The sequence below is a fragment of the Petaurus breviceps genome, unplaced genomic scaffold (genome assembly GCF_028583685.1).
Source record: "Petaurus breviceps papuanus isolate PSGF00001 unplaced genomic scaffold, PetGlider_PUasm1.0 90721, whole genome shotgun sequence".
Lineage (NCBI taxonomy): Eukaryota > Metazoa > Chordata > Mammalia > Diprotodontia > Petauridae > Petaurus > Petaurus breviceps.
This window is the reverse complement of record NW_027187322.1, coordinates 1,111,456-1,133,004: the sequence shown is the minus strand read 5'-3', so window position 1 is coordinate 1,133,004 and position 21,549 is coordinate 1,111,456. Positions and strand designations below refer to the sequence as shown.

The 21,549-nt window shown below is 57.9% G+C and overlaps 2 protein-coding genes across 10 annotated transcripts in view; one reads left to right on the top strand and one right to left on the bottom strand.

The window, feature by feature from the left end:
* The first annotated feature begins 2,328 nt into the window (after positions 1-2,328).
* Positions 2,329-8,829, top strand: RCOR2 (REST corepressor 2). Of its 2 annotated transcripts, none has more exons than XM_069066211.1 (12): positions 2,329-3,301; positions 4,095-4,151; positions 4,300-4,380; positions 4,948-5,000; positions 5,118-5,279; positions 5,434-5,558; positions 5,779-5,851; positions 5,963-6,178; positions 6,699-6,776; positions 6,932-6,989; positions 7,182-7,396; positions 7,708-8,829. In XM_069066211.1, the coding sequence occupies exons 1-12, from the start codon at positions 3,175-3,177 to the stop codon at positions 7,990-7,992; spliced, it is 1,530 nt and encodes a 509-aa protein (XP_068922312.1). In that variant the 5' UTR covers positions 2,329-3,174; the 3' UTR covers positions 7,993-8,829. The 2 variants fall into 2 exon arrangements, with proteins under 2 accessions (XP_068922312.1, XP_068922313.1); XM_069066212.1 differs by having other exon boundaries at positions 2,330-3,301; positions 5,782-5,851.
* A 1,430-nt stretch (positions 8,830-10,259) lies between these two features.
* The window catches only part of MARK2 (microtubule affinity regulating kinase 2), a 56,654-nt gene continuing 45,364 nt past the window's right edge, over positions 10,260-21,549 (bottom strand). For 5 of the 8 annotated variants that reach the window (XM_069066203.1, XM_069066205.1, XM_069066208.1 and 2 more), the window contains 16 exons: positions 19,358-19,406; positions 18,713-18,778; positions 18,544-18,614; positions 18,287-18,343; positions 17,256-17,492; positions 16,930-17,049; positions 16,738-16,837; positions 16,545-16,657; positions 16,261-16,393; positions 15,993-16,171; positions 15,717-15,814; positions 15,046-15,207; positions 14,393-14,650; positions 13,590-13,616; positions 11,607-11,651; positions 10,260-11,095 (listed from right to left, as the gene is read on the bottom strand). In XM_069066203.1, the coding sequence (XP_068922304.1) occupies positions 10,741-11,095; positions 11,607-11,651; positions 13,590-13,616; positions 14,393-14,650; positions 15,046-15,207; positions 15,717-15,814; positions 15,993-16,171; positions 16,261-16,393; positions 16,545-16,657; positions 16,738-16,837; positions 16,930-17,049; positions 17,256-17,492; positions 18,287-18,343; positions 18,544-18,614; positions 18,713-18,778; positions 19,358-19,406 (2,070 nt within the window). In that variant the 3' untranslated portion in view covers positions 10,260-10,740. The remainder of the gene's footprint in view (positions 11,096-11,606; positions 11,652-13,589; positions 13,617-14,392; positions 14,651-15,045; positions 15,208-15,716; positions 15,815-15,992; positions 16,172-16,260; positions 16,394-16,544; positions 16,658-16,737; positions 16,838-16,929; positions 17,050-17,255; positions 17,493-18,286; positions 18,344-18,543; positions 18,615-18,712; positions 18,779-19,357; positions 19,407-21,549) is intronic. The other 3 variants (XM_069066204.1, XM_069066209.1, XM_069066210.1) reach the window with 3 other exon arrangements.

Genomic DNA, 21,549 nt, shown 5'->3' with positions numbered 1-21,549 from the left:
CTGCCCCTCCCCATCCCCCCTCATCCATCTTCTCCCCCCCCCAACTTCTCCCCTGATTCCTTTCTCCTTCCTTCTCCCTATAACTCTCTCTGGACCTCTGGGTTCCAACTATTCTATGCATTTTTAAAAGGCCCAGAAAAGACCTGGTTATTTTCTGAATCCTTCTCTGGGCTGTGTGTGTGTGCCCACGTGGTGGTGTGCGGATGTGGGATGGCTGGGAGTCTGCCTGGTGGCTGGACATCAGGTTGGGCTGGGCCCTGCCCTGTGTATCTGTGTGTCTGTGTACTCCTTATGGCTGGGGTGTAGGAGGACAGAAGAGGGTCCTCTTCCCTTTCTCCATCTCTGACCCATCTCCTCACCCTCCACCCATTTCAACTCTATGTCTGGGCATCTCTCAGGGAACACACCCCTGGGCCTCGCTCACACTGGCCCTGTGTCTGTAGCTCCCTTCCCCTCCAGCACACCCTGCTGGGCAGCTCCAAGAAGCCTGGCCATGGTAAGCAGAGGCCCCCAAGATCCTGGGGTGGGTCCACCCTGGGAAATCCAGAGACCACAAAAACAGGCCACAGGACCTGGGGTGGGGCGGGGGCAGCCAGTGAAGGCCAGGGGCCAGCATTTCTAAATTTAGGAAACTGATTATAGTGTAGCCAGGGCCAAGGCAAGAAGCAGAGTCAGCAGCTGCCAAGTCTGCGTGCAGGGGGTTTGCCTGAATGTAGGTATGTGTATGGGTCCATTTATACTAGGGGCACTGGGGGCAGGGAAGAGGGAGAGCTGTGACCCTGAAGCCTGACTGCCCAGCATGTGGGGTCCAGGGCTCCTCTGGGAACCCTTGAATGTCTGTGAGATCAATGCCTCTTCTGCATCTCTTGGGGAGGCGGGGTAGGACAGGGTAGCCTCCTTCCCTGGTTCCAGTTCCAAGAAGGAGAGCTTCTCCCTCCAGCTAGGCACCCCTTCCCCCCAAGATCCCAGGATTCCAAGCTACCAGGAATTTTCAACAAGCAATGCAGATAGATTGGGCACAACCTTATGATGTTCTTACTATGGGCCGGGCCCAGGGTTTTCTTCTAGAGAGACAGAAATGATAGTTCTGGAGCTGGAAGAGGAAGAGACCTTGGAAGTCAAGGTCAGTCCCTCACACCCATTTTACAGATAAAGAAATTGAGGCCCAAGAAGGCCCAGTTCACAAAGGGAGTGAATGGAAGAGCTGGGACTCCCAAACTGGTGACCCCTTCAATTAATCAACAACCATTTAGGTACCAACCATTGTAAACTAGGTGCTGGGACAAAAAGACAAATATGGAACAGTACCTGCCCTCAAAGAGTTGCCATTTTACAGGGGACAGAACATGTACACATCAATGGGTACACATCAGTGAAAAAATCCAGACCCAGTCCCATATTCTCAGGTCAGCCCTTTGTTTTACTGAAGGGGAAACTGAGACCCAGAGTGGGACAGTGGTTTGCTCAGGGTCAAACGGGTTGGACAGCTGAGACGTGAAGCCAAGCCATCGGGTTTCCATGCTCTTCATTTACACCAAAATGTCCCCAGGGAAAGCACCCGCATTTTCAGCTCCTCACCCCTAGGAGAGTGGGGGGTAACACCCAACTCCCACGCGGCTCCCGAGGCCACATCTGCACCCATAGATGTACCCAAACTCCAGGGCTCCATGAGTGAGCCCACTTTGGTCAGAAAGGTTCCTTTCTCCACAGTGGAAAGGGTGGGGAGGTCCTTGGCAGGAAAGGGCAAGGAGGGGAAACCCCCACCGCCTCCCCTTCTCTCCCCCATCCCCAGAGTGGGCACTGGGCTGCAGTAACACGTGTGCCCGATGCTTTGCGGGAGTCTGGCTCGCAGTGTCTGGGTGGGTGCCTGTCTGGGGTTGGGGGCATGTGACCTCTTGGCTACTCCCTGCTCCCTCTTATGCCCCCCCCCCCCCGGTCTCCTCTTACTGAGAAGAGATCGCCTCTTCCTCCCTCCCCCAAGACCTCCAGAGGTGGGGGGCGGGCCCTTCCCTTCCCTCAAGAAAAGTCAGGGTGCCTCAAGAGGGGAAAGGGGAGAAGAAAAAGGGGGAAAGAAATGAATTGAGGCATTCCTCTCCCCTGGTCCTGACCCCACCTCCAGAGGAAGGTTTAGCTCTGGCCCCCAGGCCCCGCCCCCAAGCCCTGCCTCCCACCCCAGGCCCAGATGTTCAGCTGGCGGAGGCATCGGCTGGGGGAGGGGTGCTGAGGCCACAGCCGGCACTACTTCCCTGCCAGCAGCTTCATTGTGTGAGCGAGGGAGCGAGGGAGCGAGGGAGCCAGGGAGGGATGGAAGGAGGCGGTGGCGGCGGCAGCGGCATCGGCAGCGGCGGCAGCGGCAGCGGCAGCAGCGGCGGCGGCGGCGGCGGCGGCGGCGGCGGCAGCAGGAGCAGCCCCAGCCCCAGCGGCCGCCTTTTCCCCGGCTCGCTGCAACTTTGCCCCCTTCTCTGAGCGCCGGCCCCCAGGGAGAGTCGCGTCCAGCCAGGTTCCCGCCCGCTGCCGCGCTGCCCCTGCCCTGCTCGGGGAAAGGGGCTAATCTAGGAGGCTGGGGTGCTGCCCTATTGAGCGAAGGGAGAGAGGCAGGCAGGCAGGCAGGTACAAGTCCAGCCAGCGGAGGAGAGCAGCAGCCAGTCTCCCAGGCAGGCTGGCTGGGGCTAGCAGAGGGACGAAGGCTGGGAGCTGGCTTCCTTTTGCTTCTGTCCCCAATTTACCTGGCCCTGACCCCAAGGTGGCGAGGACTGGACTCTCCCCACTCAGAGAGGGTAAAGAGCTGGACTTTAGGTCCTTGACTTTCCAGGGCATCCTGGCCCCACTCTCAAAGGGGAAAGGGAGCCCGAGGATCGCCCGCTTGGGACCCAGGTAGCCCGGCTCCCCAGTTCTCTCTGGAGTCCTCCGGAAACTTTTTACTGCCCTGCCCAGCGGGGGCACAACGCCTGCAGAGAAGGCGGCCTGTCTGCTTCCTTCGCTCCCTCCCTCACTGGCTCGCTTGCTGTCTCCCCAGAACCTCAGTGGCGACCCCAGCAGACTGGGCCACGGAAGGACTGGGGAGCCACTTTGCCCACGACTCTGTGTCCTCTTGGGGGCCTGTTCCGTCATTCCTTCTCTGCTGCCTCCTCTTCCCTCTAAGCCTGGGCCCAAAGCGGGCGGGAAAAAGCAAGGATGCCCTCAGTGATGGAGAAGAACAGCTCTGGATCCGTGATCCTGTCCCGGAGCCGGGCCAAGACGGCGCCCAACGGAGGCCAGCCGCACTCAGAGGAGGACAGCAGTGAGGAGGAACCCTCCCACGGTGAGAGCCTGGGACTGGGGGGGGGGGGTAGGGGGAAGGGGGTTGGGGGGGGGGGGGTAGGGCGGGTGGGGGGGGGGGGGGGGGGGGGGGGGTGGGGAGGGGGGTCTCAAGAGGGCGTTGAGGGAAGACCCGTGGGCATCCGCCATCCCCCCCCCCTCCACATATATAGAGCGCTTCCCACCTCCAGTTCCCAGTTCCCTCCCAGGACCCAGACATTCTGCCTCCTCTTTCCTGGCCTCCCAGCTTTCCCTAAGCCAGACTAGAGGGGACAAAGCTGGGGAGCGCTGAGAAGAAAGATAGCCTTCCCTCCCACCCCCACCTCCAGTCTCCTGGGAATTCGAGGTATGACCAACCTAGCTGCCTTTCCCTCCAGGTCACATTGGAAGCCTCCCCTTCGGCTCCCAGAGCTAGAACAAAGGGCTGGGGGGAGACCAAAGGACACCCACCAGTACTTTCCCCCTTCCATAATAACTTCTATTTCTTGAACACTTTAAGCTTTATAAAATGCTTTTCTCCCTACCACCCTGTGGAGGGTGGTGGGAAGATCATTATCTCCATTTTGCAGATGAGAAAACTGAGGTTCAGAGGGTTCCAGTGACCTAGCCAAGGTAGCCCAGGCAGGCAATGGCAGAGTTAGGCTCTTTTCCCATCACACTAAGCTCCTTCTCCCAACCCTCTGTGAGCAGGGCACCCTGGGGTGAGCCCAGAAGGAGGGGGCCCCCACCCCTGTTCTCTGGATTTCCTCTCTGTCCTGTCTGGAGGCTCACTTCACTTCTGCTCTTGCTTTCCACAGACAGCATGATCCGAGTAGGAACTAATTATCAGGCGGTGATTCCTGAGTGCAAGCCTGGTAAGGAGGCAGGGGCCCCACGTGGCTGTACTGGGGGCAGGGGACAGGCCTTGTGGTTGGTTGAGAGGCTGCCTCTGCTTTCCTTTCTCATTCCCTGCCCTAGACCCTAGCCAGCCATCATCCATGTGTCCCTTGCCTCCTCACACAGAGAGTCCAGCCCGGTACAGCAACAAGGAGCTGAAGGGGATGCTGGTGTGGTCACCGAATCACTGCGTGTCAGACGCCAAGTGTGAGCCAGGGCTGGGCCCGGAGTTTAGCCCTGTGGGGGAGGGGGGAATACCTGAGTTGAGCCATATCTCTGGGAACAGGGTTGCAGGCTGAGATGCCTCTGTTCACACCTCTCCCTGGGAGGGGGGACTGGGTCTTAGACCTATATCTGGGGGTTGGGGCTGGAGCCTAGGACTCCTAGGGTCAGTTTCATCCCTGGGAGGGGAGCTGCAGGGTAGGATGCCTGGATTTGTTCCTTCCCAATATCCAAAGGGGTCTCAAGGTTAGGGTACCTTAGTTCAGATGAATCTCTGGGAAGAGGGCTAAAGGCCAGGGTGCCTTGCTTTGTTCTGGGGGGAAGGGGTGGCATTGACTGAGATGCCTAGATTCAGACCCATCTGTGGGAGAGGAGCCAAGGAGGGCTAGGGTTTCATTTCTCACACCTGGGAGTTGCGATGCTTGCGTTTAGACCCATGTCTAGGAAAAGGGTTTCAGACTGGGATGCCCAGATTTGTTCCTGTCTCTGAAAAGGGGCTGAATTGGGAGCTCTGGTTTCTCTTTACCAATGGACCACTTCTTCTCCCACCAGTGGACAAGTATATTGCAATGGCCAAGGAGAAGCATGGTTATAACATTGAGCAGGTCAGTCTGGCCCTAGTCAGGGATAAAGGTGGGGGAGGCAGAGAAGAGCTCCATGGGAGAGAGGATGTGCTCCCAATGGGCAGGTGACTAAGGGCCAATCTCCCCATTTGGGATTAGGCCCTGGGCATGTTGCTGTGGCACAAGCATGATGTGGAGAAGTCTCTGGCAGACCTGGCCAACTTCACCCCTTTTCCGGATGAGTGGACCGTGGAGGACAAGGTGCTGTTTGAACAAGCCTTTGGCTTCCATGGAAAGTGCTTCCAGCGTATCCAGCAGATGGTATGCGCCTCTAGCCTGGGGGGGGAGGAGGGAACAAGACTGCCGGCATCCCTCCCTCCTTCTCCAGGGCCCCACAAGCCATCCTTAGACCTTCAGACCCCTCCTCAGGCCCCTCCATCCAGCCTCCTGCCAACCACCAGCCCTTCCTTCACAGCTGCCAGACAAGCTCATCCCCAGTCTGGTTAAATACTACTATTCTTGGAAGAAGACTAGAAGCCGTACCAGCGTCATGGACCGCCAGGCCCGGAGGCTGGGTGGCCGAAAGGACAAGGATGATAGGTGGGGTCGAAAGGACAGGGAAGCTAGGTGGAGCTGGCGGCAGCCACCGCGTTGAGGGCATCCCCAAGGAGTGAGGGGAGGCCCTGAGAACAGGAGGGTGAGGGTGGGGAGGGCCAAGAGACTGGGGGAGGGGAAGCCGAGGGCTTGGGGCTGGGGGCTGATACGTGCCTTTGGGAGGGCTTTGACTAGGATCTCATCTGCTCCCTGGACCCTCTGCCAGCAGTGATGAGTTGGAAGAGGGAAGAGGAGCCACTAGTGAGGGAGAGCCAGATGCTGGGGACCCCAAGAGAGAGGTGAGGTCCAGCTGGGCTAGACCCTGTGACCCCTAGCCCCGCTACTCAGCTCCATCCCCTACCCGTGCCTTGGCTGTCTCTCCACCTAGCTGTTCTAAATTTCCCCAACAGCCGCCCCCCACCCGCCCCCTGAATGCCCGGCCCGGCCCAGGGAAGAAGGAGGTCCAACTCTCTCAGTACCGCCACCACCCTCTTCGGACCCGGCGCCGCCCACCCAAGGGCATGTATCTGAGCCCTGAGGGCATCACGGCTGTCTCTGGCAGCCCTGACCTTGCCAGTCTCACCCTTCGGGGCCTGGATTCCCAGCTGGTCTCCCTCAAGCGCCAGGTGAGTTGCCGAAGTACCCTATCTCGAGAGGATGAAAGCAGGAGGCTGGGAGGGGTTCAGCGGGTAGGAGAAGAATCAAGTAGAGGAGGGGAGAGGGAGCCCAAAGCATGGAGGTCGGATAGGAAGTGGTCTGGCTGTGATCCCTTATGAAGGAAAGGACTACTGGACCCTCTGAGGGTCAAATCCTGGCTTTGGAAGTCACTCCTCAGCTTTTTCAATGCAAAATACTGTGATTTGGAGGTTTGGGTTTCTTCTTTCCCTCCTGAAGGGGGCAGCTAGATGGCACTGTAGTGCACATAGTGCCAGACCTGGAGTCAGGAAGACCCGAGTTCAAATTCAGCCTCAGACACTTGCTAATCTAACTACAGTCTTGCCTCAGTTTTCTCAGCTGTAAAGCAGGGCTAAGAGCACCTGCCTTTGACGGGTTGTTGGGAAGGTCCGGTGAGGCCACACTTGTGAAGGGCTGGCTGGCACAGCAGCACATACAGACATCTAATAAATGTTCACTTTTGCCTTTCAGGTACAAAGTATGAAACAGACCAACAGCAGCCTTCGCCAAGCCCTTGAGGGGGGCATTGACCCACTCCGTCCCCCTGAGGTGAGGCTGTTACTGGGGTTCCATGTACATGTGTGCAGGGGAATCAAGGCACTGGACTGGCCCAGGGCCTTGTGGGAGGGAATGCAGGCTCAGCCTATGGAAGGATGCTCTTCATTTCTTGGGTTTAAAAGTGGCTTCCTCCCTCCTCTCTCCAGGCAAATACCAAGTACAATTCCCGATGGACCACAGATGAGCAGCTTCTGGCTGTACAAGGTCAGGGGAGTGCACATGAGGGTGAGGGTGGGGAGGGATTAAAGCATTGCCTGGCCTCATTTTCTTTTTATGTAAAAACAGACAAGGTCTCCTCTGTGTCCTTGCTCTGCGCCCCCCCCCCCCCCCCCGTTTCTGGAGGTGAGTCGAGGACTCCCAGAGGCTCCATGCTTCTGAGCACCCTTCCTCCCACAGCCATCCGGAGATACGGGAAGGACTTTGGGGCCATCGCAGAGGTGATCGGGAACAAGACGCTAACCCAGGTGAAGACCTTCTTTGTGAGTTACCGCCGGCGCTTCAACCTGGAGGAGGTGCTTCAGGAGTGGGAAGCTGAGCAGGATGGGGCCCCCCCTGCCGAGGCTCGCAAGGGGCTCCCAGGTGCCGCTGCTGCCCGTGAGGAGGAGGAGGAGGTGAGGAGGGGGTGGGGGGCTAGGGCCGCATGAGGCTCATGCCCTTGGACAAATCCCCAGCTCTGAATGAGGGGCTGGACTGGCCTCATGTTCCTGCCTGTGAATTTTAGAACCAAGAGTTCCTGCCCATAAAAGGAAAAAGTTCTTTAGAGATGGAGAAGCTTGAATATAAGGGGCAGGACCCAGGTTCAAATCTCTGCCCTTTCTCCTTGCTACCTGTGATCACTGAAACTCCTCGGGCCCTCAGAATGAGGGCTGGGCTCCATACCTGTGCCCCTTGGCCCCAGCCCTCGTCTTCTCTCTTCCTACAGGTCCAGATCACGGCTGTGTCTCGGCCAGTGCCCCCTCCTCCCACCTCACTCTCTCAGCCACCCCCGCTACTTCGCCCCCCATTGCCTACAGCCCCTACCCTTCTCCGCCAGCCCCCACCACTACAGCAGGGCCGATTCCTCCAGCCAAGACTGGCTCCCAACCAACCACCCCCCCCTCTCATCCGCCCTGCCCTTGCAGCCTCCAGACATAGTACCAGGGGTGGACCCCAGCCATCACCTGCTTTACTAGGGGGGCCCTCAGAGCCCCCACCCCCTTCACTATGAGTCCTTACTCCCTCTCCCCACCCTGGGCACCAGCTGCTTCAGTGAGGACAGATGGAATGGGCATCTCAGCCCCCCACCCTGCAGATGACCACGGGCCTGTGATGGGCTCCTGGCAGACGGGAAGTGAGGCCAGCATCTGGACACTGGCATTTGTGGGGGCTGGACAGCTGCTTCCCCCTCTCCCACCCAAGTACCAGGAGTGGGATCTTTGGCTCAAGGCAGCCCCCTGGCCAACATTGGCCAACCCTGGAGCTGCCCAAGCTCCAAACTGGAATGTTGACTCTGGCTGAACTGTTTCTCTGGGATTTTCCTTCCTACTTCTCCCAGCCCTGTCTCTCCCTGGTAGTGGGTATGTTAGTGATTGTAGAGTAGAGGTAAATTAGGGCAGGCAGAAGGGTTTTAGGAGAGATGGGCTGCTCCCTTCCTTACACTCTGAAGGTCTGGGAGCCAGAGTGATGGGAGGGATAGGGAGTCACGGCAATAAGTCTGGGGGTGGGGGTGGAGGGTGGGGAGGGCGGGTGGGCATCAATGGGATGAGATCTGCCCCCCTTGGGGGAAGGGGAGGAAACCCCCTCCCACCAACGGGTGGGGAGATCTAGCTCCTTGAACCTGGTAGGTGCAGCCTCCTCAGTTTGGGACAAGGCAGCCACAAAGATGCTGGTTGGGGCTTTAAGCCTGTCTCTCTCTCCACCCATTGCTAGAGAGACAGAGACAGAGAGAGAGAGTGTGTGTGTGTGTGTGTGTGTGTGTGTGTTGAAAACAACTTCAGGCTGGAGAAAGAAAAGCCACCTAAATTTATTTTTTGTCAGTTTTTAAAATAAAACTTTTTTCAAGCTCCCTGGGTGAGGCCCTCCCTTTCCCAGTCTCAGCACACCTTGCCCTGGGGGGAGGGGCCTGCTGGGACCCCTCAGTGGCAGCAGCAGCTTCCCCTCCTCCATACCTGGTGGCTCCAGGTCTAGCCTGGGCCAGTGAGAAGAAAGGAGAGGCAGCAGCCGTGGCCCAAGGCTCAGATTCCAAACATTCTCTTTATTACGTGTGTCTGATCCAGAGGAGAAACTAAGTATGGGAAGGGGGAAGGGGGCTGAAAGGGAACTGTGAGGGGAGGTGGGGGGAAGGGAGGAGAGGGACCTGACCTGGTCCCTGGGACCCCCCCCCAGCTCCCCCCAGCTGAGCTGTTCCCCTCCTGGGTCCCACTGATCACCCAGAATGGGCTACGAGGGAGGAGGGTGGGGGCGGAGGGGTAAGCCCTTGGTCTGGAGCTGGAGCCCTCTTTTGGGCTGGCAGGGAGTTTATCAAGACTCCCTTCCTGGAACCCAGAAGCTCTGCTCACTGCTAAGCCTCAGGCTTGGAGGTGGGAGGGATGTAGTAAAGGGAGTCATCATAAATCAAAAAAAAACAAAACAAAACAAAACAAAAAACAAAATAAAATAATAATAATAAAAAATAAAACCCATCACAAAAAATGTACAACTCTGATGCGGGTGGGAGCAGCCTCTGTGCACGTCCCCTCCCTCCCCCACCTCATTTCTCAAGAACAAAAACAGCAGAGAAATAAATTAAGGGATGCAGTGGCCACCACCAGCTGAACGCCCCTGCTGCCCTTCCCGCCTCCAGTCTGGGAAAGGCCTCGAGTGCATGAGGAATGGCTTCACCCCCGAGCTCTCCGGGCCACCCTCCTCGGCCCAGATTCTCAGGCACCCCACTTCTCCCAGGGGACAACAGTGTCATGAAGCAAAGCTAGAGAGAGAAGCTTGAGGAGACAGGCAGAGAAATCCCACTGCTCCAAACCTAGCTGGTGCCCAAATTAATGCCAATGAAGAGATGGGGGAGGATGTGCTTGCAGACAAGGGTCTCTCCCAGAAAGGAAAACACCCTGTGCAGCCCAGCCTTAGGGATAGGGGCCCCACAAGAACCCGCTGCCCATTGCCAGCATCTCCCTCCCAATTTGGCAGCCCCCAGACCCATGTTCCCTAGACATTTGGCAGGGGGAGGGGGAAGCCCCAGGAATCCACCGACCCTGTCATCAGCCTCACGGGGGAGGAGAGTATGGGAGAGAAAGGCTGCACCCCTCCCCCCGAACAGCAGCTTGTGGAAAGTAAATGCCCAGCAAAGGGGGGGGGGGATTGGCAACGGTGCCATTTCCAGAAGACCTCACCCCCCCCCCCCCCCACCCCTGGCCCGAACAATCCCTTCCCTTGCCCCCAGCACCAACACCCCCCCCCCACCCCCCAGTCCTAACTATGGGCACTCAATGCTAGGGGCCTGAGTCTAGAAAGGCAACCCCTGGTGGTTTATTTAGGAGAAGCTGGAAGGCAGGGCAAAACCCCAAACTGGCCCGGTCCGGAGGATAAAGGGGCAGTGGATTCCCCCCTTCTCTCTGGGAAGAAGGTGATTCAGCCATAAGCAATTCCGAGGGGAAAAAACGCCATCAATCCAGTCTGAACTACCCCAGGAGAAGGGCAAGGAGGTGTCCGGTGCATTTTTTTTTTTTGGTAATAAAAAAATTCTTGGTTTTCGGCGAAATACTCTGTGCAACCGCAGTACCTGGGGGTACCCCGCCCCCACAACCCCCTACATTCTTTGTCTCATGTTGAGGGGTCACGGGGTGTGGGGAGGAAACGACCTTCCCCTCCCCACAAATGCGGAGGAAAAACTGAAAAGGAAAGGGGGGGCAAGCCCGGCTGCACCCCGCCCGGGCGCCCCGCCCGCGCTGGTCCCGGGTCCCGGGCCCCGCCCCCCGGCAGCCTGTTAAAGCTTGAGCTCGTTGGCAATCTTGGAGGCGATGTTCTTAAAGGCCATGGAGGTGCCCGATATCCGCTTGAAGCGCACGCCATTGAGGGAGAGGCGGGGCAGTTTGCACACCTCCATCTCCCACTGCACGAAGGTCTCGTGGCCCGGGGTCCCGTGCATGCACAGGAGCATGAACTTCTCCTGCAGCTCACACTGGCAGTTGTTAGCGTCCAGCACCTTCCGGATCTCCCGCATCATCTCGTTGGGCTCCATGGAGCTGGTGGTCTTCATGCTCCAGGTGAAGCGCAGAGAGCGCGGCTTGGCCTCCCGGTTCTCATCCTTGTCGCTGCCCCCGCCGCCCACCATGTGAGGTCTGCAGGGGCAAGAGGCGGAGGGGGTTAGGCCCGAGCACCTCGGGGCGGGAGGCTCGTTGGAGCGTGAGGCACGCACACGGGGATCGGGGGCAGGAGAGGCAGGGAGGCAAGGAGGGCGGAGGAGGGAGGGCAGCTCCGAAACCCTCCTCCCCAGGCTGGGCAGGCCCGCCAGCTCTCAGGGCACAAAAGCCTGAAACAAGAGCCCAGGATGTACAGCCTGGCCAGGGTGAGTGCGCCACAGGGACCGCTCTTAGCCCGTCTGAACACAGAGGAGCAGCTCCCAATAGTTCACGGACTCTACGGAGGCAGAGGCAGGCCTGTGAGCAGCAGCCCTGGTTCTAGAACACCCAGGCAGGTGAGGGCCCCGGGGGCAAGGGCAGAAAAGGCACCACTGGGGGAGAGACACAGAAGGAACCAAGCGGCAGAAGGAGGAGAAGAGCAGGAGGAGATCAGACGTCCCGAGGGGCCTCGCCCTCGGACCAGCTGCTGGCTCACAGCTCTCTCTCTCACCTGAGGGTTTCCACTCGGTCTTTGCTTTCGGGCTCATTCGGGTTCCTCAAAAAACAGAGCGAGGGAGAGTTTAGTTCGGGGCCTTTGGCTGCTGCCAGACCCAAGGTAAGGGGAGACGAGGGGGAGGCTCGGGGGACCCTGCCCCAAGGACGGGACTCGGCCTAGAGGTCTTTGCTTGACCCCCAACAAAGCTTTTTCAACATGAATCCGAAGGAACTGTCTCTAACTTGAAGGTGCTGCTTCTCCCCAGTCCCTCCCAGCCTAGCGCTAGGAAATGCGAACACTTATATCCCAGGATCTGAAGGTGGGAAGAGCCAGGCCTATGTGTCCCCACGGTCGGGGACAGAGACCCCCTCCCAGCCCTCTGCTCCCCGTCTCCTGGGCCTAGCAGACACCCAGGCTGGAGACATAGAGATCTATCTGTTTGCAGATGTGGGGCTCTGAGCATCTGTCAGGGCTTCTGACAAGAAAGACCAAGAAAATCAACAGCAGAGAGGGAGGGAGAGCAGGTGGTTTCTGCCATTTGGAATCATGAGGGGAAACTTGGAGCTACCTGATTGGGCACCAAGCGAATGTCACTTGGCAGGGAGGGGAGGTGAGGAGAGGAAGGGAAGAGGAAGCAGACACTGGCCATGGCTACCTGGGATCCCTGGGGAGAATAATTCTCCCCCCCTGCCAGCCAGACCGAGCGGCCATCTGCCAAGGCCCAGGGGCGCACGGGCTGCGGAGATATCCCTGGGGGTGGCCACACCCTTTGGGTGCTTCTGGCCCCGCTGAGCGGCTTCTCTGGGGTGGAGGGAGGGGCATGTGGGGGGAGCACAGAGACCCACAGACACACAAATAGCACACGAGAACACACTAAGAAGAGACTGGGGCAGAGAGAGCAGGGGCATGTCCACCGGAAAGGAAGGCATCCTCACGCTGGGAAGGAAAGTCATTGCTTTCTCTGCCCCTTGGCCTCCTGAGCCCTCAGGGGAGCCTGCCAGGCCAGCTCCTGATGGACCAGGGCCAAGGGGGGAACCTCTCTACAGGGACGCCCCAGGAGGTGGCGGGAGGGCGGAACGCAGGCTTTCCACCCTGCCTCCACAGCCTCTGTCCCATCTCCTGGTGTTTGTGAGGCTTTCAAAAGCTATCCAGGTAGGAATGGAGAAAGGACATCTGAGAGCAAGGGCCAGCAGGCAGCTGGCACCAGCGGCCTACCAGAAGAGGGTACTGTTGCTCCCCATACCTCACCCTCTGAGGGATCCCTGGCCCGGCCCTGTGTCCCCATGACCACAGGGGTACAAGACCCTTGGAGGTGGGCAGGGAGCAGAGGAGGGCACAAACACCAGAAGGAAAGCAGGTCAGAGATGAATGGGGAAGAGCCTCCAGCCTCCTTGTCTCTGCATGCACACAGGGTCGAGGGAGAGAAGAGAAAGCACACCTGTGACCCAGACCCAGGGACAGGAAGGGCATGACAATCTTAAAGGGAGGGTCCTCTGGAGCCTTTCCTGGCACCTGGGGGAGGGGGCCACGAGGATCCCCAGCCTAGCACGAGGGCTCAGAACTGTCCTCTTGCCTTCCCCAGCCAAGGGCAGGACTGGCAGTCTAAACCAGCCGCTCCTCCTGGAAGGCTCCCCCAGGGCTGCTGTTCTCCTGGCCCAGCCTCTGACAAGTGGAGGCCCCTGAAGCTAGCTATGACATTCCCTGAGCAGCCCAGAGGTCAGGGCCCTCATGCCGGAGCCAGCCATCCTGAACTTTTAAGAGCTCCAAGGCCCTAGTCAGTCCCCAACCAAAACCCTTCTTCACCCCTCCTTGTCCCAAACATCTGCTCTGTAGGATGCTGGGGCGGGCAGGCCCCAATCAACCAGCCAGTGTCCCTTTAAGATGTCTGCTGGGAGCCAGAGGCCACACAGACTCCATTAGAAGATGGCAGAGGAAAGAGGAGTTAGTGACAGAGACAGGACACGGGGCACAGACACACACAGCGGGCTCAACGCCTACCTTCTGGCAAACCTGAAAGACAGATTTCTAAAAAAAAAAAAAACAAAAAACAAAACAAAACAAAACAGACAAAAAAGACAAAATAAAAAAGAAATAAAATAAAAAAACCAACAAGAACAAGACGGCATGTGGATAAGCAGGTAGGGAGGGGGCCCTTCTGAACCAGGCGCCGCCCTACTCTAGGGAGAGCCACTCAGCAAGACGAGATGCCTGGGCTGGGGCCTGCAAGGGGCAGGCGCTCAGAGCCACGGCATACGTGGGCATGTGTGAACCCGAGCCATCCCCAAAGCACCCAGGGGAAAAAACCCTTAGCCGGAGATGGCCCTGGCTGGCAGGAAGCTCCTTCTGAGGCTCCCCCTGGCACCTGCCCAGGCCCCAGGCTGTGGCCGCAGTGGCAGGGAGGCCATGCACTGAGCAGCTGAGAGCAGAGGCCAGAAGGCGGCAGAGTTCTCTCTTCCTGCCCCAGCGCCTTTAGCTCACGACTGCAGCTGCGTCACCAGGATATGAGTTTCCATGGGAACTCAGGAGAGAAGAGGGGGCTTTTATTTTAGCATCCAAGTTCACACTCCCAGGGAGGAGGCGGCATTGGCCATCTGCTTGGGGCTGGGAGTGATGAGTATGTGAAGGAGGGAAGGGAGGTGGGGAGCATGGGAGATCTGGGTGGTCAGCAGAAGAGACAGAAGGCTCCTGGCCTAGGGCACCCCCCAGGTCCTAGTCCTGGCCACTGCTGGGCAGGCACCAGTGCTGAAGGCCTGGTCACCTCTGGCTCAGGCCCCCCACCCCAGGTCTCGGCCCCCACTCACCTGCGAACAAACTTGGAAGTGAATTTGCTGAAGATGCTGCCGGAGGCCCCCCGTCGGCCTTGGCTGTGGCCAGAAGGAGAGGCAGGCGTGACCCCGTAGGGCAGGTTCTGTTGATCCCGCACCTGGCGAAGCTGCCCGGCGTGGAAAGTGCTTCTGCTCGACACGCCCCGGGGGAAGTTGGTCCGTTCCGGAGCTCCCCCACTGCTGCTGATGTTGTGGGCTGAGGGGGAGGCCACGGGGACCCTCTGAGGAGCGGTACTGTAGGGAGAGGGGCAGGGTCAGAGGGCAGGCACACTCACCCAAGAACCCTTTCCACAAGACCTAAAGCAGGATTTGGTTGGGGTGACGGGAGAAGGGAGGCAGCCACGGCAAAGGGAAGCAACTGGGGGCCACGGGGAGGAGAGCCGGGCATGAGGAGGAAGTGTGAGTGGCTTGAGGTGTGCAGGGGGAGGGATCACTCTAATGGAGTCCCCCAAGAGAAGCTGAGAGAGGCCTGGGATTCACAGTTCCTGGGAAGAACCCTGGGCTACCTGCACAGAGCCTGCGATCAGGGGCCGAGCCCCTGGGCCATCCTCCTCAGCCCTCTCTAGTTCCCACCAGGCTGACTGGGACCGAGCAGATCCCGTCCAGGAGGAACAGTCCAGCACACTTGCCTGGGCCTAGGCACCTCACAGTTACTGTCTGTCGGGGGCAGCCCCGAGGCCTTGTTGGGGTGCACGGAGGCCGACATGGACTTCTGGTGCTGGCGGGGCCGGGCCGCAGAGACAGCGGCGGAGGCGGAGGCTGTGGAGGCCCGGGAGCCCGGCATGGTTAGGCTAGGAGACAAAAAGCAGCCGAGATGCGCAAGGTTGGTTAGGCGGGGTGGCAGGGGAGGCAGTGGGCCCGAAGCCTGGACCAGGGCAGAGCGAGGGGGAGCGAAGGGATGGCAAAGGCCAAATCCTGGGTCAGGGGACAAAGGAAGAAAGTGAAGGCCAAGGATGGCAGTCAGCAGAGTAGCCCCCACCCCATCCCAGTGCTCTGTGGAAACTATGTCTTAACTGAGCCCAGAGCTGGTAGACCTCCCTGGCCAGATGCCCTCTGACTAAAGGGAACCAGGGGACTCAGATCACCCTTGGCCAGTCTGTTCAAGCCAAAGGTCCTTCCACAAGGCAGCCAGGACCCAAGCAGCTCAGCCTTGGCCTCAACTCTTCACAGAGCAATGTGCCAGAGACACCCCCCTGTAAAGAACAGGGCAGCTGCGATGCTCAGGTGCCTCTGGGAGGAGGAGAGAGGGAGAGAAAGCAGAGACAAAGGGGCTGATGGGGAGCAGCAGGTGCTCACTCACCTGTCCTTGCCATTCTGGACGGAGCTCTGGCCTAAGCTGGCCCGCTCTAACAGTGGGGAGTTCCGACTCCTGTTTGTGCTGGCAGAGAGCACGCTGTTCTGTGGGGCACAGAGGGGGGAGGGACAGAGAGGCACTGAGGGGGAGCCCCTGGGGTTCATGCCTTCATGCTGAAACAGTTTCTCAATGATGAGTAGGAGATCTTGCCTACCACCTCCCCCAGATCGAGATGAACCCCTGGCATTCAGTTGCACTGGCGGTGGAAGGCGGGGGACTCACCGTGGAAGGGGTGGGAGTGGTCTTCTTTCTCTCCAGGCCCGGCAGGGGGCTGGCGGGTACCTTGGCCGTGCTGCTGGCCTTTCGCCCAGACTCCCGCTCCTCCTCAGGCCGCTTGTTCTCCGCATTGTTGCTCTGTGTCTTCTTCGAGTAGGAATTGGAGGTGGGGATGGCAGGACCAGCTACGAGCAGAGCAGGGGGCCACGAGTGAGGGGGAGGTAGCCCCTGAAGCACGGGGAGAGGCCCTGCCCCAGGCCCCGCGAGCACTCACCCTGATCACTGAAGCGCCGCTGCTTAGGGTTGGCAGAGACGCTACGCTGTACCTTGTGGGAGGGGGACGGGGCACTGCTGGTGGTCAGTTCCGCCGACGGACGTGGCTTCAGCGTGATCGTCTCACCCTCCAGCTGCAAGCCAAGCAGAGCGCCGGGGCAGAAGGAACATGGCAAATGACAAGACGGATTCACAGTGAGACAGGCACCTCCACGAACGCCTGGGCAGGGCACTAAGGACCCTGTGGCGCGCGCGTGTGTGCACACATTTCAGGGGCCCACTCACCTCCGAGCTCTTGTAGCCCAGGAGCAGATAGGTGGCCATCACCTCGTTGTACTTCTGGCCCACCAGCGAGTCCTGGATCTCATCCCTCGTGTAGCCCATGGACACCATCAGCTCTAGGAAGCGGCACAGGCTGGTGAGGTCCCTGCCCTCTCACCCCAGGGCCACCCCGCAGCTGCCCCTCCTGAGCCCTCACCTGTCCGCCGGGGGTCCTTGTAGTCTGGCAGTGGCTCCGTGTACGGCTTGAGCTCATCTTCTTCGTGGCCCACATTCATCCACCGGTCTTTCATGATTTGCTGGGGGTAAAGGTGGAAAACAAGGGTTAGAGATCACAGGCACATGCTCAGAGCCCCCTGCCCATTCCCCTGCCAGGCAGCAGCCCCCTCACCTCTAAAGTGCCCCTCTTGCTGGGGTTGAGAATGAGGAATTTCTTGAGCAGGTTTTCGCAGTCTGTGGACATGTAGAACGGGATGCGGTACTTCCCTCGCAGGACCCGCTCCCGAAGTTCCTGGAAGGGAAGCCAGGGGCTCAGGGTAGAGAAGGTGTCCATCCCTGCTCCCCTTTAGGACCCCTCCCCACCACTGAGGCAGAAGAGACCACCCAGGGCAGCTCCCATGCCTTGGGAAGGAAGGGAAGAAGGAAGGGCGGCAGTCACAGCTGAGACTGCAGAGGAGAAGGACCGCAAGGACAGCGCGTGCCTGCACCTTGCCCCACCTTGAGGTTCTGGCCGTCAAAAGGCAGGGAGCCGCTGACCAGCGTGTAGAGGATGACCCCGAGGCTCCAGACGTCTACCTCGGGCCCGTCGTACTTCTTGCCTTGGAAGAGCTCTGGGGCGGCATAGGGGGGGCTGCCACAGAAGGTGTCCAGCTTCGTGCCAAAGGTAAACTCGTTACTGAAGCCAAAGTCGGCAATTTTAATGTTCATGTCAGCATCCAGGAGCAAGTTTTCTGCCTGGGAGGAATGGGGAGAGGCAAGACAAAGGTCTAGGTCGCAAGAGGGTGAAAACAGCACGAGCCCTCTCTGGCAGAGCCGAGGGGCAAAGGGAGTCACTGATGGCGATGGAGGAAACCAGTGCAAAGCTGGAAGGTTTTAAATGAACTCGGAGTGTTAGAAACAAAACCCAAAGGCCAATCTCAGCAAGTGGAAAAGGAGTCATACATGGAGGCCCTGAAGACCCACTGCCCAACATCCCAAAGGAGGGAGAAGGGCCGTGTGCGTCCCCTCTCCTTGAGCGGGGAGCCCGATGCGGCCTCAGATGACTTATTAGTAGTGTCCAAAGGGATCTTTGAAGGCCTTTCCGGAAGGGGCTGTGATGGTCTTTTAAAATAAAATCCCCGCCAGGTGGGTCTACTGCTTCCCTCTGAGGCAGAATAAACTCCACTGGGTGGGATCACTGCCTCAGGGAATGAGTAACAAATGGGGGCACACATGGTCACTGCAGCTACGGAGGAGAGGCCTCAAGGACACCGGTGGGGGTGGCAGGAGAGACGGGCTCCAGCTTCCAGGGCTCTCAGCCACAGTGGAGCTGGGCCAGCATGGGCAACACTCTGAACGCCACCTGATGGGGAGCCACATAAAGGGGTGCCTCAGGGTTCTCTGCCACGGTATGTGCTCTCTTTTAGTCTCCTGACCACCTCCCACGGCGTAAGAAGCATGTGCTGGGGTCCCTGCAAAAGCAGCAGGGAGATGGGGGTTTCAAAGGGCCAGGCAAGCCCTCAGCCCAACCGCCAGCTGAGGACTCTCACCTTCAAGTCTCTATGCACAATGAACTTCTGATGACAATACTGTACAGCCGATACTATCTGGAAGAGAGAGAGGAAGGTGAAGTCAGGGGTGTCTGAGGCCCAAAGTCGGGGCTGGGCCTGGGAGAAGGAGCTAAGCTTGGATGCCAGGCTCCAACCAAGACGGAGACGGAACAGCAACCAGGAGCTGCATCCATTGCCCCATGACCCTCCCTACCAGGCCTTGACCAAGTGCATGCCAAGGGGGCAGGAGAACCCACCTGTCGGAACTTGGCTCGGGCCTCTTTTTCCTTCATCCTGCCATGAGCTACCAGGTAATCAAACACCTCTCCTGAAGGAAACAGGGACAAGAAAGGTCATGGGCCTGGGAGAGCTCAGGGTGGCAGGTGAGACAGAAGGGAAAGAAGGAAGAAAGGGTCCTATACTCACCTCCACTAGCATACTCCATTACAAGATAAAGGGTCTTCTCTGTCTCAATAACTTCAAATAATTTAACTGAAAAAAAGGGCAGCACAGAAGATGGATCTCTGAAGAATCTGGGTCTGCACATCCAGCCTAGGCGTGCAGACAACACCCTGAGGAAAAGACTCCCTCCCTCCTGCCCGAATTCACAGCCAAAACCAACGCCATGTTAACAAAGTGCTTTACAGTTGATGAAGGACTTTGACCGCAATCCCATGCAGTAGTCAGTGAGGATATTTTCCTTTCCACTCCACAAATTAAGACAACAGGGACCCCTGCTAGCAATGGGCTAGCAGGACCAGGATTCTTCTGATGCCCAACACTCTCCCCGGCACCCCCTGGTCTCTCCATGTAAACTAAGTGGCCCTGTCATTTCAGAGACTTCGAGTCCCTGGGAGAGTCTTTATTCATCTGTGCCTCAGTTCCCTTATTTGTTAAATGAGGGTAATGATCTCTCTCTCTCTCTAGCCATCACACATGGCTGTGAGCAAAGTGCTTTAAAAATGTGAGTTATGCTATCCCTCAAATCAGGACTGCCCAGGAAGATGTGCTGAACTTGTGGAGATATAGCCCTGCTGGAGGAAAAAGCGCACCCGGGAACCTGGCTCTCACCTATGTTGGGATGATTCAAAACCTTCATTATTCTTACTTCCCGGAACAGCTGGAAAATAAAAGACTGAGGGTCACCCTTCTTCCACTTGGGACCTTCTGTTCCGCTCCACCCCCCAACTGAGCCTTAGCTCCTTGTCAAGCAAAAAAAAAAAAAAAACCCAATCCCCCAAAACAAAAACGCACACAAAAGAGAAAAGATACAAAGTGTGTGCCCTGCTCCTTCCCAGCCTTCTACTGAGCTCTGTCCTCCAGTCCAAAGCTGCATGGTCAGGGCAAACAGCAGGCTGGGGGTGGGGGTGAGGGGAGAAAAGCAGCAGGACAGACAGCAAGATCACCCCAGTACTCTCCCAGCAAGCTAAACCTTCTGTCTTCTTTCCATTGCCTTCCTTACCCAGAGGCCTTGTGCCCAAAGAAGGGTATATCACCACCCTCCCCCCTTGGGCCCAGCCCAATCCAATGAGGGCAGATATACAGGATTTCCAAGGTGGGAAGCTGGGGAAGGGGAGGGAGAAAAGGGGAAAGGGGAGGAGACAGAAAGAGAGAGAGAGAAAGGGAAGAAGAGGAGAGACAAGGAAAGAGAAGAGACAGAGAAAATGAAGAAAAGGAAAGGGACCAAGAGGGGAGAGAGAGAGAGAAGTGAGAGGGAGATAGAAAAGAGATAGTGAAACAGAGGGGGAGAAAAAGAGTGAGACAGAAAGGCCCCACTGCTCCCTGGCAAGCATGAGGGAGTTCCTAGCAGTGGGCACTGATAGCCCTAGGCCAGTCCAGGGGCAGGGAATGGAAAGGAACGGATGCTCCCAAGTTCCTGAGGGCCCCCCACCCCCCCCGGTCAGAAGGACCTCCAATTTTCTCTCCTTGTGCTGCACCACCCTTGGCATTCTCTGGCAAGCACAGAGCCCTGGTCTGGTTAGAAGAAGCTGCTCCTATATATAGCTGATGCCAATTTTAATTAAATCCACCTGCACACATTCACTCCCTTTGTGAAACAAAAATGGGGGCTCTAAAACCATCCATCTCCAGGAAGATGAAAAGGACAAGGTCAATTCTGTAGGTCCAGGGGGTACTTCCAGGGGAGGCCAACTCGGCTTGGTCTAAGCTAAGCAGCAGGAAGGCCTCAGGACCCCCAGTTCAGGGAATGGTTAATGCCTAATCCTTGAAAGGAGCTCACAGAGGGATTTCTTTTTTGAGGAGAGAGGGCAGCTTTTGTATGCTTTCAGGTGTCTGCCTCTTCAGCTCCCCGTCTGCTCCCAGTCATTTCCCAAGGTTTCCCCCCGGCCCCACTGAATGACGATCAAATCTTGGGCAGGAACTCAGAAAAGAGAGCAGTAACGGGGACTTGCCCGTCTAGCGCTTGTAATGGGACAGAATGCCAAGGCGCAGCACTGGAAAAGTCAATCCAGGCTCACACCTCCCCCTCCCAGGTCAAACCCAGAAAAGGCACCAAAGTGAGGGGACCCAGGACCCTGCATGTCCTGCTGTGGGGCCAGCCTTGTCAGAGGCCATGGGTCACCAGAAGGATGGAGGTCTAGATTCAGACTAGCCTTGGTAAAACAATGAGCTGAAAGGCCATTTAACTGGCTTTGTCTTACTGGTGGCAAAGGCAAAGCGCAGGGGGGAGTCAAACTACTTGGCTTCTTGAAGGGTCACAAGATGGCAATCCAAAGGACGTGCCAGGCCAGCTTCTTCTAAGGGCTAAGGCCACAAACCGTGCCGGCTTCTATTGCGATGAGAGGGGGAAGGCTGTTGCCGTAGCAAGCCAAATACAGTCCTTCTCTTCCTCACTCCAAGAAGGCCCTTCAGAAAGCCCAAAGCAGGGAGGCTGGAAAAACCCTGGGGATGGCAGTTAACATTCGGGACTTACACAGAAGGAATTCCCACTTCTTAGTGCTGGCTCTCAATGTATCAGGTAAGCCAACACTCTCATCCAATTCCCTGACTGAACCACCCTTGCCTTGACCCCAGCTTTGGCAACCTTGCAATTTTGCTAGTCCTGGTTCTGTGAGCTCAGGTCCCAGCCCCTTCCCCAAGATCAGAACCCAAGCCCCCCACCCAGCAGAAAGAGAATGGAGCCAAGTGGCTGCATTTTGGTGGCCTAGAAAATGAGGCTACCCAGATCAGATCAGGCAGAAACAGAGCGACCCCCCCCAGGCCTAGAGGAGAGAGTTCCCACTCCTACTGTTGCTACGACAACC

Coding starts and splice junctions, on each gene's coding strand:
- RCOR2 (XM_069066211.1), top strand. CDS start 3,175: ATGCCCTCAGTGATGGAGAAGAACAGCTCTGGATCCGTGATCCTGTCC. Junction 4,152..4,299: donor GATTCCTGAGTGCAAGCCTG/GTAAGGAGGCAG, acceptor CTCCTCACACAG/AGAGTCCAGCCCGGTACAGC. Junction 5,001..5,117: donor ATGGTTATAACATTGAGCAG/GTCAGTCTGGCC, acceptor ATTTGGGATTAG/GCCCTGGGCATGTTGCTGTG.